Raw genomic sequence first — 19,085 nt, 5'->3', positions numbered from 1 at the left:
TGTTTAGAATCACAGAGACTACCATTGAGTCACATGTATGTAAATGTGTGTTTTACAATCCATCTGCTTCTGCTCTCATCCTTTGGCCTGTGGTAGCATTGTCTGCATTGGTTTATTTTCATCACAATTCTATATGAATACTTTTGTGAAATGTTACTTTTGTGAGTTTGAGTATTAAAACTAGCTTATCTGTATAATGCTACCTTACAACACATGCTGATGTAAATTCATTGGGATGCACTCTCTTTGTATTTCTGTTTTTCATTTTCATTTGTTTGTATTATACACCATCTGTCTCTGGAGGAAGTTAAAGTAAGGTGTTTATCTGACTGTCAAATCACATTGTTTGTGTGAAGGACAGTAAACTATGTTTCCATTTTCCTGACAGGCAACCTCTTTCTAGTAACTGTTTTCTCTCATTAGCGAAGGTGGAAGGAGTACAGCATTGTAGCAAGAAGTCTTAAGGAGGGTACACAAAGAGTGTGACTTTGACAACAGAGACCGCTGACACGATGTAAAAGTAATCTTTCCCTAAGCTTAACCATAAAGATGATCTTTCCCTTCTCTTAAAGCTAGGGTAGATAACATTTCAGAAATGATTGGATGGGCTTATTACAGGCCTGTGACAGCCACAGATACCAGATTTTTTTTTTTTTTTTTAGAGCATTTGATTTATTGATTGCTGTGGGGATGTAAAGAGAATTTCAACAAATACAACAAAAAAAAGTTCTGAAATACATTACCTACCCTAGCCTTAAGCATGTAGTTTTAGTTGCTTATAACCTTAAGACAAAGGTGGCAGATCAGAAAATAAATTATTTTTGGAACAGTCATGAGGGTTGTTATGGAAGGCGCCTACTATTTTGTTTTGTCTCTTGAGTTTTCTTTGTCTAAGTAAGGTGAAAAAGCAAAGAACACTTAAAAAGCCATATATGCTAAAAAAAATAGAATATAATAAATAATGAATGCTATTTTCTAAGAAAAAGACAATACATTTGTATTTATTCTGAAATCCAGTGTCAGGTGCATGTATAACATGTACTGAATGTACTAATTACTATATGTACACTGCATATGACAAGAAATATTATTTCTCAGGTAACGTCCATGTTTCATCCCACAACAGTATTGACATGACTCCGTAAATGTGTGTTTGTATGTGCACGTGCATGTTCAATATGTACCAACCTTGATGGCATTGGTGGAAATTTGGATCTCATGCAGCTTCCTCATCGTGCCGTCGCGGTCAATGAAGTAGGACGAGGCCAGCTGATGAAGGGCTTCCACGTTCTGAGTAGCGTTGGCAAGCTTTCTGTCCAGCTTGTTTTTTGCCAGGTACATAGTCAGTGCCTCCTCTCCTATGGAAATATAATGGAAATATGATTAGGATTATATGTACTTAATGCCTTGGACGTTTTGGGGGGGAAAAGTACTTGATGTACTTAAAGAGTTAAAGTAAAATAGCGAGTCAAGTATTTAAGGTCTCAGTTGAAGAAATTATCTTAACTTAAGGTGCACTGAATAAATAACGTGAGTATACTGTAGACATCTTCATAAGAAAGAATTGTCCAATCCAGGCTTATCTCAGCTGCCAATGGAGCTCTTAACAGGAGAGATATGTCAGAGGTCTGAATACCAAGGCAAGCAGTTTTAGCTTGAGAAACCAGATGCCCCAGTTTTCCAGGAACAGTCTCCATATTTGGTGCTTTATCCACAGCTGGCACCATCCCCAGAAATGTCCCCAGATTTACTCCTATTGGGATGGCATTATTTCCATGAGAGGTCTAGTGATATAGAATTTTTACCTCAATACCACTAGAATTTTATCCTGGGAAGAACAAATGTATCACATCCGGTATCATTTTGCTTTCAGCTACCCCAGACAGGGAAAAGACAAATAGAATATAAACACACAAATAGAAAATAACATTACCAATTGCAGAGATTTAATTAGTGCCGAGAAAATTTGAAAAATAGGGATGAGTACAGAAGCTGCGGCAGCTGGTGTTATAACCATGTGGAGCCACTGGAGGAGGAGTGTACCTGATTATCTGTACTGTGGCAGTGTGTAGCATGTTCCTGGATTACCACTGTTCCACTGAATTATATTTGTTCATCTGGATGACTGACTAAAATTACTCATGTGCATGGTTAAATCAAATTACTGACCCTTTCTGGTGATACTAACACTGCCTGGAGAGGTGTTAAATCATTTCTTTCTTTTCTATTTCCCTCTCACAGATAGTGTTAGATTTCTTTCCCTTAGTCTTACTGTAGCAACTATGCTTTTAAACCACAGAAGAATACCTTAAATAGCCAAGTTGTTGTCTCTTAAATCAACAACACTCACAACACAATAAGCTTACTGCTATGAAAAGAACTGAGATGTTGGCAGTTTCTCATCTGATCTTAAGAATATGGTTGGTATCTTGCTGGCATAACTATCTGTGAGAATTAAGCCAAACACTCCTGATGAGCCATTGTTGTTGTTGGTGGTGGTGTTCCTGAGATAGTTCAAACGTAGACTTGGGTCGACCTGAAATCCTTACTCATTTCCTGAGGTAAATAGGTAGAGTTCCCACCTCTAGTGTGATGTGAATTTAAAATCACTGCCACTGTAATAGGGTCACAACTGCTGTGAATATAAAACCGATTATGCACACAAAAAATCAGCATGTCTGTAATCCCTCTCCATAAATGCAGTCCTATGCCCAGAATTTAAATTTGAGAGGTGAGAAATGAAAACCCAAAACATCCTCACCCTCACCGTATGTGTGTACAGTATTTACTGTATGTAAAGTTTGAATGTCAACGGGAAAATGGGGGGGTTGTATTAAGATGAACCACTGACCTTTCAGTAAGTGTCTGTACACCAAAAAGGGGGAGAATGCGAACGCTCAGAGCAGAAACAGGGCCAAAGATTTACAGAGCACGAGATAATCTCTCTGATTTGCATGTCATATGGTTGTTGACACTATAAAGGGTTGAGCTGTTCATTGTATACACATCATATTTTTCCATCTCTCATTCTTGCAAGCGGAAACAGATGTATGAAAAGCAAACAAGCAAACACCAATTCACTTTCCACGAGCACACACAACCTTGCCTTCGAAGATTACTGTTCAAATGGCAAACCATATGCCTGAAACTCGTTCAAGAGCATGTCACATATGTTCAGGTTTCCAGTGATGTGAATGGTTATTTGGCCCCCAGCAATGCATTGGAGTTGGTCACTTAACTTGTGGTGACCGTGACTAGGGGTGGGTAGCAGTCAGGGCCAATGTCTCATGCCTGGTTACAAGCACTGAGGGTACGAGGCCCCATTCTCTGACGCTGCCACGCTCTCTCTCCCTCGGGGGTTAGCAAAGTTACTTACACACACTTGACTTACACTTCTGCACAAGAATAATGGTCTCACATTAAGCCCTTGATCTGCCCTTTCTTATCTCTATTATCTCTATTTTTAGTGTGGCATAAAGGAGTTTTTCTATACATAAATATTTTGTGGTTATTGCTGCTGGTCAAGCAAAATCATTATCTCTGTGGCTTTAAAAATGTATCTGTGTGCACCTTTCCGTAAGTAATACATTGTGTTATATTATTACAGGGCTCCTCACTGGCACGCTGCCAGAATTAATCAGCTCATGTGGAGCTTATGGGTTTACAGTGGAGAGGTATTTAAAAACAATGTACTGTTTTACCTCGAAATCAGTAACATTATGTGTGCAAAGGTATCTACTACATATGTACTTCCCCCCCTATTTTATGTGTGCATGCATGTGGATGTCGATGAGGTTTAGGAGTGCAAGTAGGGTTTTAAAGTAATGGAATGGCTGTGAGTGCTCCATTTGGTGTTAATGGTACATATGTGGGTCACGTTATGGAGAACATTAAAATATACTGCTTTATGCTGTGCAGAGGAAAGAAGCTAATGGATGTTGTTTGTTTGTTTTCTCAAAAGACTTTCATAAACCAGATTCACAGAATACATACATCGATACAGTCGAATACATTATAACTTATCCTGCTTTATTCTTTTATGCATTCAAACTGTGGTCTTTTGGGAAATTTGGACAGACCATATCATAATAATTAGCTATTGTTCTGCATTTACAACTAGAAGAGTGCACCCATTAAAGTGCAGATCTCATAGCCCACAGTGTCACTTGGACTAAACTATACTAAAAAGGTACATTTATATTTCGTGTCAGCAAAAATATTTTATATCTAGGCTTTTTGGACAATGCATAATTATTTTACTGTAACATATTGCACAATTACATATATATTTAATGCAGCATATCTGAACAAAAGTATACAGATTTAATAGTAACACACAGGCTTCTTGGACTGTTATTGCACACATATGAGACTAAAAGTGTTAATATCAGCGAAGTGTGGTGGTGCTTCAGCCCATCTTGAAGAAGGGCTGCAATAAGATTTACAAGCTAACAGATATCACTGTGTTTGCTGAGTTTGAAGCCCCGAAGCTTTGATTTTTTTTTTGGCACAAATAGAAAGAAAGCCCCAAAGCTTTATTAAGCTTCATCTGCCCATCACTACCCAAACGGAAACAAGATTCCAAACTGAAGCAGTTGTTGATCACTTGCGGCCCCTACCAGCCGGTTAAGAGGAGTGAATCACCGCAACCACGAGAGGTAAGGAGAGATACACACACACACACACACACAACCAAACGTGTGATCTCCTCCTGGCTTACACCTGGCGGATATAATGACTGTATGTATATTCTAGATATGACAAGATTAATAAAAGCTGTGTCCTAAGCTCTACACACTCTGTACTGTAAACTACACAGAATACTGTGTATTTCACAACAGACCACAGGGCAAGCTATGGAAACTAACAAACTTTGTTTTCTTATGTTAATCAAGAAAACATCATAAATAAATGGCCACTGATTACTGCAATAATGTCTCCTTGAAAATAGATAGATAGCCTTTCTAAAATAAAATATATAATAACTGTATGCACACAATACATTTAAATAAGTAGAGGAATGAAGTGAACCCATTTTCTACTAAACTATAACTGGATTGTCCCGGCTTTATGCAAGAGATATTCTGAAAGTGGGGCTGTTGCTTTGAGATAGCCACGCTCTCAATGCCCAATTATGCCCTGTACCTTTTATGTTGACAGCAGAACAACAGCAACTACAAAAATTTGTAAAAAGTATGATGTGGCAAAAGGTAGCGTTGACAGCTTTCATTGGGTAGTATTCCCCTACAACCCAGAGCCAGAGTTCTGCATAGGAACTCTAGCCTCAGGCTTCAGTGACCACAAGTCATTTCAATAAACTACTCCTTCCTCTTCAGTGCTGAACATATAAGTCTGTTGCACTGAAAAGGTCTTTGATCCAGTCATATGGGTTGTGTATTCACTAGAGAGTATGAGGGCAAATGAGTCTTCAGAGCTAAGATACAGTCCTTCCTACATGTGAAATATTTTCTCTAAAAAAATCTCTAGACCTCTCTGAACAAATACCAACAGAATTCACGGTGAAACAGCAGTGCTCTCACTCAAAGTGGAAAACTGATTTCAAACATATGAGGGAGTGGATATGACAGATGTGGTGAAATATGTCTCTCACAGCTTTAGCAAAATGCAAATCTGTCCTTTCCACTTTTTCAGATAGCAGTATCTTCCTCCAGCATTTATATACAGCCTTGGTTTGCAGTGACTCCTTCACCATTCTGAAGCCCCGGACACATAGAGGTTTGGAATATATTGTCAATAAACATACTGCTCCTACAGTATTGTTCTCAGTGGCTGCAGGCAAACCAGAGATGTTAAGCATCTATGTCAAACTGTTTTGATGTGTTTTTCAGTTTCAGCTTCTGTTAAATTCTGGAGTGATTCACAGTGGTGGTGTCTTTTGTTGGGAAGTCTGAGATGTATTTGCTCTGTTTAAGCTTCAAATCTCCCACGCGCAATGTGCACCCAGGATGCAGTCGGGTCATGTGTTGCACTTCAAAATACACATCCCTTGATGCCTCCTTTAAAGCATCCACATATGTCAGAAACTCAGCTTCAGGTAGTATGAGGTAGTTAAAATGTTCAGACAGCAGAAAAGCAGCAGGTAATTCAGAATTATTTCCCCAAACATCTTCAGCAGACGCTGTAAGTCAGCAGTGTTAAGACAATGTAGCCGACAATCTTCCTCTCTTAAATGCTTGTTAGAATGGAGCTTACTGTGACATTACTACAATACAATATTTCCACTAACTCCAAGAGCTAGAGTTTTGAATTCACATGGTCTAATTTCCAAATAAAACAAAAGTTAAAACTGGTATTATTCTTATTGCAATTATTGTTGTTGTTTGTAAATAAATCATGAATCAATGATCATGTTCAGGTCCTTAAACATCCTTTGAACCTATAAAATCTGATTCATCTTTTAAAGTATAACAACCGCAGCACAATTAGTGAGTCATTGCCTCGCTGCACCCTGGGCCACTAGCTCTCCACAAGCATCAGAAAACGGGTAAATAAAAATTAAATATATAAACCTTTGTATTCAGTAAAGAGTGTCCACATAAATCCAGACAAAAACAAAGGGTATTGTCACAAACATTTTTTTTGCTCTCTGAGGGTGTTGCTGCCCAGTGCTTCCCGGCACACCAGGCACCATTGTTTTTGCCATGAAAAGAAGCCAAGGGACACACAAATAAATAAATAAATTGAAAAAAGGTCACACTTTATTTGTACGATCCAGAAGTAATACTGTACTAAACTTAGGACTTTAGTTTTAAAAATGGGATAAGGGAAGGGGTTATATAATCAGTTGAACAACAACAGCACTGGTCAGTTGTTCAAACAGTCTCCGTCAATGGTAATGGCAGAGGAAGTGAGTAGTTTTACTGTCGCACAAAGGAAGAGGAAAGGGTGGTACATGTCCTCTATCCCTACCCCAACAGTTAATATTTGCTTCTTTGAAGGATATATTTCCCCAACCATGCTCTTTCCCAAACCAAGTAGTTTTAATTGTCTTAATTTGACCATATCTTATATACGTTTTCTTGGTTTTGTTTATATTAAGTGTTATTCACCAAAACACATTATGTGCATCCTTGAGACCTAACAAATGTGTTGAGTGCATTTCCTTCCTCATAAAACATTTGCAATGCTTTAATATTTTAAATTGTGCATTGTTTACATCACTGTTTGTTAGCTTGCAGTCTTCTTCTACACTGCCTTTGAAGGCACATTGATATATGCAGTGGAATATCGAGAAACCGGCACCAAGACAAACAAATCAGGGACCCACTTGTAAACATTGCTCCATAGCACTACTAGTGGTCAAACACTCCACAGGGTACCTTTAACTGTAGGGGTGCCATATCAGAAAACACTTGCATAAGACTTTTTTGAAAAGGTCATATGGGTCATTTTGGAACGCCCTGATAATTTAAATGTGTTTTGTCATTTATGTATGAGGACTTAATAAAACATGCATGTGACACTGAATTTGTCACTTCAGAATCAATCAGTTATCAACACCAAACTATCTAAGTTAGATATTGCAGTATAAAATAAGATACAAAATACAATAAAATAAGCTAGAAAGCAAGATAAAGGTAGTTTTTATCTTGATATGATGCTTCCCAAATATGTCTTCAGCGCTTATCAGCTCAGTCAGTAGTATTTTACTCAGTCAGGTAGTGATGTGCCACTTGGAGAAAATCACCGCAATAATGTCCATTTGCTGCCTTGCACAACCAGTAGGCTCATAAAGAAAAAAACACGCTAAGAGACATAACGATGGTTCCATGGTTATGCATTGTAACCATTTCTATTCAGTACAATGGAGGGGACCTCCAATGAGGCTCTTTAGACTTGACCACTCAACTTTAAGTTGCATGTGAGAAGGAGAATTCACTTCTTTCCTCTCATAATGACTCTTGAGACCACAAATTGTAGATGGCTAAAGAGAGAATTAGCCTCCTTCTTCTTACTTTATCACTAGTCTGGTGTGCACATTTATTGGTTCATATAGGTGTGTTCTTTAATGGCCAATCCCAAGATTGAGATAAAGAGTGTACTGACCCATAACGTGAAACTAAATGGCATCAAGGTTAAATATAATATGGTGATAACTCAAGCAGGAAAGAGGTTAAAAATAAATGAAAGGCAAGAAATGTGAAAGAGGAAAGAGAAAGAGGAAAAAAATAAGGTGATGCAATACAATGTGATAAAGAAGGATGTTGTGGTTGAAAATGATACTGTGATTATTTCTGTGGCTAATTTTTTTCAACTATTGTCCAATTTTAGCCACCTGGTGCATCTGTGGCAGTGGCATTCTTCCTGGCTTTGACACACATTATGCCTTCATATAATGTTTCAGCCCAATATTGTATTTCCAATTTCCAAAATGAGTGTCTCAGCATGAATCATCTTACAGAGAGGGTGTATACAATATTGCAACTCTAACCCTTCACACCTGATATTCCCCTGCACAGTTTAGCTAAATTATTAAAGCCTAGTATTTGACATTAAGTGCACTGCAAGATTTTAAAATGAAAGAACCGGATTTCTTTTTTCTGCTAAATGCTTAAGCATCGATGGTTCTAGTTAAAGTATCAGTGCTGACATACAAAAAATGGTTTGAAATTGTTCTGTATTTATTTGTTCTGACAGAAGGACTGGACAATAAGGACTGGCTCTGTCCTAACTCTTTTCTTAATACAAGGGATCTCCACATAATATATAATACTGTAGGTTCAATATATGTCTGGAAAATGTACCATAATCAAGAAGAAAAACATGCCAAAAGTATCATGATTTTTTCTCAAAGGCACTGATTGTGAGATTACAAAACCACAAACATAATTTTACACAACTGGAGCGACCGCTTGGCAATGTTTTATGCATACAGTTATATAATACAGGGTTTGAGTAAAGGAGTGAATTATCTTACTAATTATATCTTTGAAATGCAATTGGCAAAGTGATCACAATTAGCTGCCTTCATGCGTCCCTCAGAGCTTGAGATAAGATAAGAGATTCGAGGGAGAAGCCTTATATTTAGACTTGGACAGCAGGGGTGCTTAACTTTTATTTTGGGAAGCACATCCAAAACACTGAAATCATCCATTAGAGGTATTTATTCTTCTTTCCACAGTGAGTTTTTGTAATTGGGAATTTCATGTGACATATCTATATATACATGTAATATATATATTTGCCTAAAATTGCAGGATTTTGGGGGGAAGGTTTATTAATACCAAGATAAAATAAAGCCTTGAAAGAAAGGCTTCATAAATTATCAATAATTCTTCTTTGATAAAAATAGCATTTCTGTACACACTAGTTTCTGAAAGTGCTTCTTCTCTTATGTTCCTGTTAATCATTTTTTAATAAGTGCTTGTAGATAAATCAGAGCAATACATATGATAATCATCCTCCCCCAAATACCTGAAAGGTCCATAAGTACAAGTATTTCTAAAGAAGATTATCTTCAGGTTAAATTTGGCATGTACATAAAAATGCAATTACCATATGTATAACCATAATGGTCTAGGGAGCTTGTGAATGAAATTGAAGCTGTGTTACACAGTGTGCATTCAGGGAGCTCTCCTGGAATCAGCATCTTGTTATCACACTTTGTCCATCTACCCATTAGGGAAAAAGCACATTGTGTTCTTATTTTACATGTAATTTTGCTTGGGGCAGTAAACAAAGCTGTGTGAAAATGTCTTCAAGATTCTGGCTGGAGGTCAACACACTGTGGCTACTGAAACGTAATGTTGGGTCATGTTGCCTGTGGGAACATGTCAATTTAGATTTTTGACTGCCAGCCTAAGGATGGTCAGGAGCTGAAATATCTACTGGCTATGTGTACAAAGTTAAACTTATTATGCATTGCTTAACCTTCAAGTATAATACTGTATCAGCTCAAAGTTCTTTGTTTGAATCTGGCTCATCACATTTGAAGTATTTTCACCGTTTTTTATTAAACTTGTGTTGTTCGGCAAAAAGTGAAACTTCCTCTCACTTAACTTCACTTTTAGTTGTTTTCACTCAAAGATATTTTTTGACCCCATAGCAATTTATCTCCCACATGTATAAGTTCTCATACAAGAAAACTGTTAACTCGAAGTCTGGATTCTCTATATTCGGTAGGTTGACAGCTTCCAGCTGGCAGTCCTGCCTTGCTTGAACGATACTGAAGATTGTGAGAATTCAGGTTATTTTTCATGATGTTACAGTATGCTTTGCCTTTTCACTTATCAAATGTTCCCACATGTGTTCGTGGGGATGAATTTTGGTGACAGTGGATATAAGATAGTCCTGTCATATCTTTGATGAAAGTTTTTTTTGTGTCACTGTCCTGCTGGAAAATCCACTTAAGCCAGATATGGAATACCTGTTCAGAATAGAGTGGTACCTCTCTTTGGTCGGTGTGGAGTCGATCCTGTGCAAGTCACCAACCCAGGACAACTGACAAATCCCCAAACCTGAATATAGACTTCACTATATAGTTAAATGTAGGTCTTATATGCTGTTACATTAACTTCTCATACAACAGTCTCATCATATTATATTATAACTATCCAATTACAAATCAGGTTCAAATGAAAACCTGATTCAAATTTTGACTTTCATGGACTCTTAAATCTTGGGGTTGTTTGGCCAAAGAAATGGATGGGAAATGCATTGCTGTTCTTTGTTCATTTGGCTTTGCTTTATGGATGTCTTATAAAATGGTCCAGTAAGTGTTCTAGTCTTTCACTGTGGTCACTTTTAGTTGCCCTAATCTACCTCTGGAAGAAAGTCATTTGGTTTGTGAAAATTTCTCTGGTCTGCGTTGTCCTGCCCTCTGACGTAGCTGCAGTTTTGCTGTAGGAGAGGTTTTCAACACCCTGGAGAACAACTTGACCCCAAACTGCTTCACTGTGCTGTTTTGACATTGTTGCAAAGAGGCAGATGCATAATCCTGAACACCATGGTGTTGCAATTTCATCATATGGGGTCATTATATAGTGATATGTATTTGTACAAATGAATAGAGAACTATTTATTCATTAACTTGTTGAAAGGGTTCTGACTTGTTTTATAGTTCTTTGCATTCATTATCTGGGATTAATAATTATAAATTTAATGAAAAAATGAAAAATATCTGTTTTTAAATTGTAGATATTAATTAATGTTTTATTAATCATTTTAAATTATACATTCGTATCCAGAAGTAGCAGTTTAGTACCTAATATGACTTTTCTGCATAGATATGTCTTGTGCTTTTCTGTTTAGAAATATTCCATCTCCTCTTACACACCATATGAACAAGTCTCAGACATATTGTTACATGCCTATATCTGGGGAAAACACACAGTATACATGTTGCAGCCCTAATGGCCCTTTGTAGACCTGTTGTAATATTTGACCCTGGTTACATAAAATGACTAACTCAAGTCTTATTTGCAGCCCAAGAAACTCTGTCTCTGAAAGGAGCCTCCTCGACCTTGCCCATAAAGTAATTTCATTGACATGAAGCATGTAAGCAAACCACAAACCATGTGTAATAAGCATTTAAAACAGTGTGTAAAAAACTGTTAATCAAGCATGAAGTGAGCAAATGAAACCAGTGAACTTCTCTTACCTCCCAGGGTGGCTGAGATGAGAATGTGGGTTCCATATTTCTTAATGATGGTGTCGATGAACTGCTGAGTAGTGGGTCTGCGGCCCAGCAAGCGTACGCTGCGCTGGAAGTCAGGCATGAGTGGCACCGGGTTCCGGATCAGGTCCCTTCTCTCAATCGCTGTGTTTCTCACCTTCCAACGTGCAAATTCCCTGACAATCATAGGAAAAAACAACTGCTCAGACCAAAATGACTTAGTATATACAACCACACGGTCAACATTAACAGTAAAACAGTATTAATTACAGTGTGGTAACACATTAATTAGCTCGACTCCATCTCACCAAAAGCATTTGTGGGAAAACAATACACATCTGGTGGTGCACACTGTGGTCTAATCTGTCAGATAATTAAGACAATAACAAAGACTGGAGTATTTCAATAATTTATAAAGCAGTTCTGAGTTCACAGATTTGTAAATTCACATTAAAGTCAAGATTTTAAGTCTGTAAAGTACAATAAAAACATATTTAATGAGTCTGGTGATGCAGAAGCTTTGTAGTCTGTTGTGCTTATTTATTCACTCTGACATAAACGTCAAAAATTACAATTTTTGGATTGTACTCTGACCAGTGTCCTGTAATGTTCATTTGTGATAGGGTATGTTTTCATTAAAGGGCCTTTCTCTGTATAATGCTCCTACTTGAACCTTTAACAAAACAAAAACCAAGAAGGAATTATATTAACCAATAGTAGAACTTGCTAAACTTGCACATCATTCTACCCTTGTTGTTTTGGACTGCAGTTAAAGTTATACTTCACAGCGTAAATATTAAAAAGATTTGGTAAAATATTTGTGTGGATGTTCATGATGTTTGCTTCTGTATCCGCTGAGACACACATCAAGAAAACATTTCCACAGACAGACATTACAGGCATCTCTGTTACTCTGAGGGTTACAGAAAAACCAAATAACCCTGCCTTGAGGATAAAAACACCAGGTTTTCTTCAGCTGTCTGAAAGGCAAAAGAAAGCACTCTGTTACTGAGTCAGTGGCTAATACCTAGCATATCCATGAACCTAAAATAGGTGATTAGGCATTCATGCGGGTAGGTTTCTTTGTGTGGTAAAATTGTCAGTATAGAGAGTTGCATACAAATTTATATTTTGTTATTGTTATAAAACAGCATATTTGTTTTTTCTGGGAAATGCTCAGCAAAAGAGGATTCTTGATGTATTGGTTCACTCTAAAGGAGATGTCATTTTAATGCAAATTTAATCGGAAGCTGTGATTTTCACCATCATCTGTACTTTCTGTCAATCACAGAAATGTTTTCATTTCCATATGGATTGCGCACATTCTCAAAACACCTCTATCAAACATGTTGATCCATCATTAGGACTGGATGTGTGATACATGTGCTCACACTTTTACCTAAAAAGGTGTGAGTATGCATTCATACAGATGTACACATTCACATGGCATAAGTATAGACGAGACTACACTCTCCAACATGCTGAAATGAGCACAAAACAAATTTTTTCTGAGTCTATAGACAGGGGAAAATGTAATTTCCTACTTACTGACTGATAGTTTTAAAAGCATTTCCTCAGAATTAGATTTAGATTGAATTTAGATATATTTAATGATGCAGACTTTAGTATATGAGTGATGAGCCCAATTACAGTGTGTGGCTTAAAGTGCAACAAAAGCTCCATCAGATGAAGCACAAACAAAAGGCTTCATATTATCTAAATAATTTAACCCTAAAAGCCTGCAGTACTGAGTATTGAGTACTGTTCAACAAATGCATATACATTCAATTTAAAAATTAACCAACAAACAAATGCAGATAAATAAAAATGCAAACACACACACACACACACACACACACACACACACACTCCTCAATCCAAACCAATCATGTTTAGAAGATTTTAGCTGTTCTTTTGGCTTTTTGGATATTGCATTTTAATCTTACTAAAACATGTATTTAACTTAATCACTCTTAAAGAAATCAAATGGGATCAGAAAACAAAAAGTGATATTAGAAGCAATTCTACAACTTCAAGTTTGATGAGATTAACTCCCTGAAATACAGTTTTTTAGTCATGGATTCAATGTCTGCATAAGCTCATTTGTGTTGCCATATTTCTAAGCACTGTAGAGAGCAATAGTTGGTCAAGATGTCTGTGGAAGAAAATTATGTTGTTGAGTGTCAGTGTGTCCTCCACTCTCCCTAACACTGCTTGTGACTCGTGTCTACGCTCACACTAAGCAACTTTTAAAATAAGAAACTCCTGCACACAGTCTTGATTTCAATCAAAACACACCAAGACACGAAAAAGTTAAAGTAAAAGATGCATTGTAGGAGTTGGTTCAGCCATATACAGTAACATGCACACATTGCACAAAAAACCCCCATTAAAACATTATAAAGGTTTGTTTAAGACATTATTTTATGATCCAACAGTGCTGTTGTCACCCTATAAAAATTATTTTTTAATGTAAAAAGTAAGCAATGTGGATAAAAGCTACAGCACAGTGCCTTATAACAGCTTGATCTAAAGCTTTCCTTCACTGCCCTCAACGGCTCCTCATAATGATTTAGCCATGAATAGGTGGGTCCCCTCAAATTGATCGTCGGTTACTTCATTTAAATTCAACGACACGCAGTCAGCGATGTGTCAGTCTGCCCGAGCATGGCTTGACGGCAGCACTTTTTAATGCACTATTCAGCACTCTAAATTAGCATTTAAAGTTGAATTCCTTTCTGCCAGTGGACTGTTACGTAATCACACAACTTCATGATGTAGCCAACATTTCAAAAGGTAATATCTTGACAACTCTCTCAAAGAAGAGGTAATTTTACACATTTAGTACATTCAAAGAGCGGTAAGAAGTGAGCATGTAGTATCAGAATGAATGAATGAATGCTTATATAGTTACAATATAAGCTGTCACAACTGACAGGAGAATGCCTGCACTGCTTTTTCTTTACTCTGTCTAATCACATACATCATCGAGTAATGTTTTCCAACCAGATATTCAATAAATGCTTTGTGGCAGATTTGCAAAGTCTTACTTTTGAGAACTTTGCAATTCCTCAACTTTACAAAGACACAAGTTCTCATCTGGCGGGACAGGGCTCACCATTCATACTAGTACATGCTAATTCAGCTTCCACTCCTGTTCCATGACTTTGCTTTATAAGAAGTACATGTTACTGTTATTTCTGAAATCTGGAGTAAACATTTAAGCTAGGAGAGCAGCAAGAGACTGTTCAGATTTGCAGCAGTACCAAAATTTCTCCCTTTTCATTCTTTGCCCAGCTCTCTCACTGTATCGCTCTCTGCTGCTATCTCCCTATCAATTCATTTTCAGTGAATCCTCCTCATGGCTCCATCACTGCCAATTATTATATAAAGCTTTATATGGCAGCCATATGTACTTGGGCCCTTCTGCCCCAGATTAGGCATGCCAGCAGATGGAACCTGCGACATGATTCAGTGCTTTACTTCACAGCTCCAAGACCGGTTTAATGATCTATCAAAGAAAGTTAAGAGGAGATAAATGGCATTGCAGCTGCACGGGAAGAAAATGGGAGTGTAGGTGATTATTGCTTTATGGTGTTCAAGTGTGGGAGGGTGGGGTACATTACATTTGCCTGTGTTGAAGTGTCTGTGACCTACAGAAAATACAGTATACATAAATAGAAAGTCATAAATAAATACTTAATTCATTTATAAATTCTTACTGTAAATGGCACTGAAAGCCTTATGTATTTGCTGAAGAATGTCATGGTGGAGCCTTATACTGCATATACTGTATGGTGGATCCTTATGTATGGATAATGTGCACTCATTGATCCCATACATTCCTGTATTTTAACAAGCAACGTTTTGGCATTTTGAACAAAGAGTTTGCTTGATGATAGAGGAGTTATTTGGGGGGGGTTTAATCTTTGAAGAATCAGCTAAAGTCGGTTAATCCCCCAGTGCCCTCATTGAGACCACCATTTTATCTGATTCCTTTCCAGTGTTTGTCTCAGTGCAGTTTAATCAAGTAAACATGAACTGTGGTTGCTAGGAAATACATTATTGTAATCAAAAAGCCAACTCCCTCATCTCATATAGATCAGAATGTGAATGTTTTTCACCAGAGATCATTTGCTCTAATGAATGTACTGGTGGCTCTAACATGTGTGCTTCTATTTTAGACCTTAATGAAGAGAAAGCATGAAGAAAAGTAATGTTTGGAGCACTTCGGTTGTAATGAAATGTACTGTTTTTCACGGTGAGCCATCACGCTATATCTGGCTCACATGTTACAGAGCAAATGCAAGATAAATTTTAAAATGTTTAAGTAGAGAACTCAGAGGGAACTCAAGGCAAGTCTGTCAACACCTGAGCAATAAGGCCAGTAAAAGTAGCTTTGATTTGCTTTGGACTTCTTGCATGAAATATTGATATAAACTGTGTACAGTGTCTTGTGTATGTAATACTGGCTGTCCTTGTTAGAGCCAAATTACAGAGAACGCTCGCAACCATACTTAAAAGTCATCTATTGAGGATCAATTGGATGCAAAATGCAATGTATAACTGAGATGGCAGTACAAAAACAAATTAAAAATTTCACAGAATACATTAACACATTTCTCCCAGTGTTCCGGTTTTATCATTTTGGATTAATTGATGTTTACAAGGGGTGTAACGATTCATTCATTGCATCAATGCATCAACTGTGAATTATGCCAATTCAACTGCATCAATCTGCTAAAAGAAATAAATAAGATGAATTACTCTGACTTCAGTAATGATCAACTCAAAATTATTTGAACCAAACTATTTGCAATTTCAAATGATGTTGATCATGCTTGTAACCAGGATAATAAAATTGTGCTGCCATTCAGAGTATTTATATTTAGTAATTACTTCTCTGGGTTTTCATTGTTAACAGCAGGGTCCGCCATTCGTGCTCTGGACTCAGATTGCCTACCAACGCAGGAGGGAGTCACAGAAAACGATGCATGTATGTAATCCAGTGTTACTGTTTCTTCTCATTAATATCAGCCTTACTGTTTACTGTTCACTCTCCTAACACTGTAACACAGCTGTATTACGTTACTGCTAATGCAAACTGAACATTTCCTACTGACGCTGCTTCACATTAAAAGAATTCAACTAGGAAACACAAGGTGGCTTTTATTGTGAAATAGTCACAGGGAAATGTAATGTATTTGACTGAGGATAGTGCTGATTGTGATTGTTCATCAAAATTATGACTACAAAACAACAAACATGTCATTTTCTGCATTTTTTTGTCAGCAGATCAGTTTTAAATATTGCAGGGAGTAATGATGGACCAAGCCACAGTAAGCTGTAACATGAAGAGTTGCAGGCAAGAGGCTGCACAACTCCAACTTCTCAGCATTTAACCAACTGCTTTACTGTGTCCTGCTGTTGGGTGGAAACTACTCCCGCCACCTGCAGCAGGAAATCATTTTACTGTATGTTTAGATATTTAAGGATTACTTTTAAATCATACATGCCCTTTATCACTGTTAGTCACTCCGCAGACTATCCACACCCACATACAAACACTCAGTAATGAAATGTTGGATAACTCTTTCTATGAAGCCCAAAGGTATAATACATTATATATGTCTTCAAAGTGCATTATCATGCATAAAGCTTTGTATAAATCACTATAAATCTTTACAATGGCAATGACATCTTATAACAACAGTTGCAAGGCACTATAAATATGATATAAAACTTTTCTATGTAAAATTCTATTTTTTATTACTCTATAATTGCTTAGACATAGTAATTACTTTACTCATTTTGCATGAGTTATGAATATCATGGTGCTCTCTGTAACCATAATGGATGGAAAGTGTGGCTATGGCATGTCATAACATCTTCCAGGCAGCATGTTGTCTGCTTCAATTAGAGTTGGGCTGTATTGACGTTTCCAGTGAATATTTCCTAAAGCTCTGACAGGGGCAGGAAATGACCATCATACAGTGTGTCACTGCAGGCACTTTGTTGATCCTGGCACTAGAGCTCAGATTAAAAAACCTTGAGAGAGCATGACAGACATTCAAAGTGGAAGTGTGGCGGCACAGTGGAAAGAGAGGCACAGTTTTGTTGAAAGAAAATCTCAAATTAATTGAGTGGGAAACTGGCTCGGCAGGACCCAGAGACAACATGTTTTTGGATGCCTCAGAAATGACATCAGAAAACAATAAGAGCAGGAGTATCAGTAAATTACAGAACATGTCATACTTGGCTTCTTGTTTACCTCTGTCCTCCTCTCATACCATATCAAAGTCTTAACAGTCAAATGCAATACACATTCAGAAGGATATGTTGTTTAGTTACATCTTGACCTTTGTCAGTCTGTGGTAAAAAAAAAACAACAACAAAAAAACATGAATATCTGACATAAAGCCTGTGCCATTTTCTCTTCACTTGAGGCACAAAAACAACCATTTATGATGAACAAACCAAATAAAAATGTTACTCCTCCTATAAACATGTTAGTGTTATCAACACCCTGAGTTTATTTGAAGCAGACAATATGCTGTCATAAAGGGCAACGGTGTGGCACTCAGCATTTTACAAGATTTAAAGGATGCACCTGCTGTAGAAAAAAACAATGCAAGAACAAAAACAAACCAAAATAAATCTTACATGTTTGGGTGGGGTTTTTTTTAGTTCCAAATACTTTGTGCTCATCTCCTTGAGTGACTACAGACACTTAGTAGTGTAGTGTTTAATAATAAATCAGGACAGTGTTAATAAAGCAGTGTTTGATGGACATTTGCAACTGCATCAAAAATACGGTAATTTAATTTAATTCCATCCAAATGCAAAATTCTGCACTAGATGTTCCATAACATAATATTTAGTAAATTGTATTTTCATTTTGTATCTATTGTGCTTCAACTCATAAAAGAGTAATGACTACACTCATCTTATTGCACATTTTATTTTAATGGATGAACATTTTCGTTTATAGTTACTGAACTGAAGTATTATTTTAAAAATTGTAAAACAGGAAATAAACTTGTTTATCTTTGTTCAGTACTTTTACTTTTAGTTCTACTTTCAGAAGAATACAGTATGATAAGCTCCCCAGTACAACATAGCGTAGATGAGACGGTAGGGAGAATCAACCCCTTGTGTTCTGTACATTCTGCTCATAATGATCATTTTTACACTCTGACTGTGTCAGAGTGTTGATGATTCAACTCTGTTGTAATTTCTGTAGCTGCAGTTTATGCTTATGTTGTACTGAGTTACATCATACTTTATTGGTAATAGCAGTATTTATAATAAGCCTGCCTATCACAGACAAACGCCATTTGGTCCAATGGAAAATAACCTTAAAAATGTAATATTTAGAATGCTTTGATACTAAACCAGCAATAATGGTTGCAGCCAAATCTGAAATAACTTATTAGGGCAATGAAGTCAC

At 37.0% G+C, this 19,085-nt stretch overlaps 1 protein-coding gene across 2 annotated transcripts in view; it reads right to left on the bottom strand.

The window, feature by feature from the left end:
* The window catches only part of brinp1 (bone morphogenetic protein/retinoic acid inducible neural-specific 1), a 143,414-nt gene that overhangs the window by 48,880 nt on the left and 75,449 nt on the right, over positions 1-19,085 (bottom strand). For both annotated transcript variants that reach the window (XM_044173274.1, XM_044173273.1), the window contains exons 3-4: positions 11,621-11,811; positions 1,189-1,358 (exon numbers count right to left, since the gene is read on the bottom strand). In XM_044173274.1, coding sequence (XP_044029209.1) covers positions 1,189-1,358; positions 11,621-11,811 — 361 coding nt within the window. The remainder of the gene's footprint in view (positions 1-1,188; positions 1,359-11,620; positions 11,812-19,085) is intronic.

Source organism: Siniperca chuatsi, linkage group LG18 (assembly GCF_020085105.1).
Source record: "Siniperca chuatsi isolate FFG_IHB_CAS linkage group LG18, ASM2008510v1, whole genome shotgun sequence".
In the NCBI taxonomy this organism is placed as follows: domain Eukaryota; kingdom Metazoa; phylum Chordata; class Actinopteri; order Centrarchiformes; family Sinipercidae; genus Siniperca; species Siniperca chuatsi.
The sequence above is the reverse complement of the archived record's forward strand: the minus strand, read 5'-3'. Positions and strand labels throughout refer to the sequence as shown.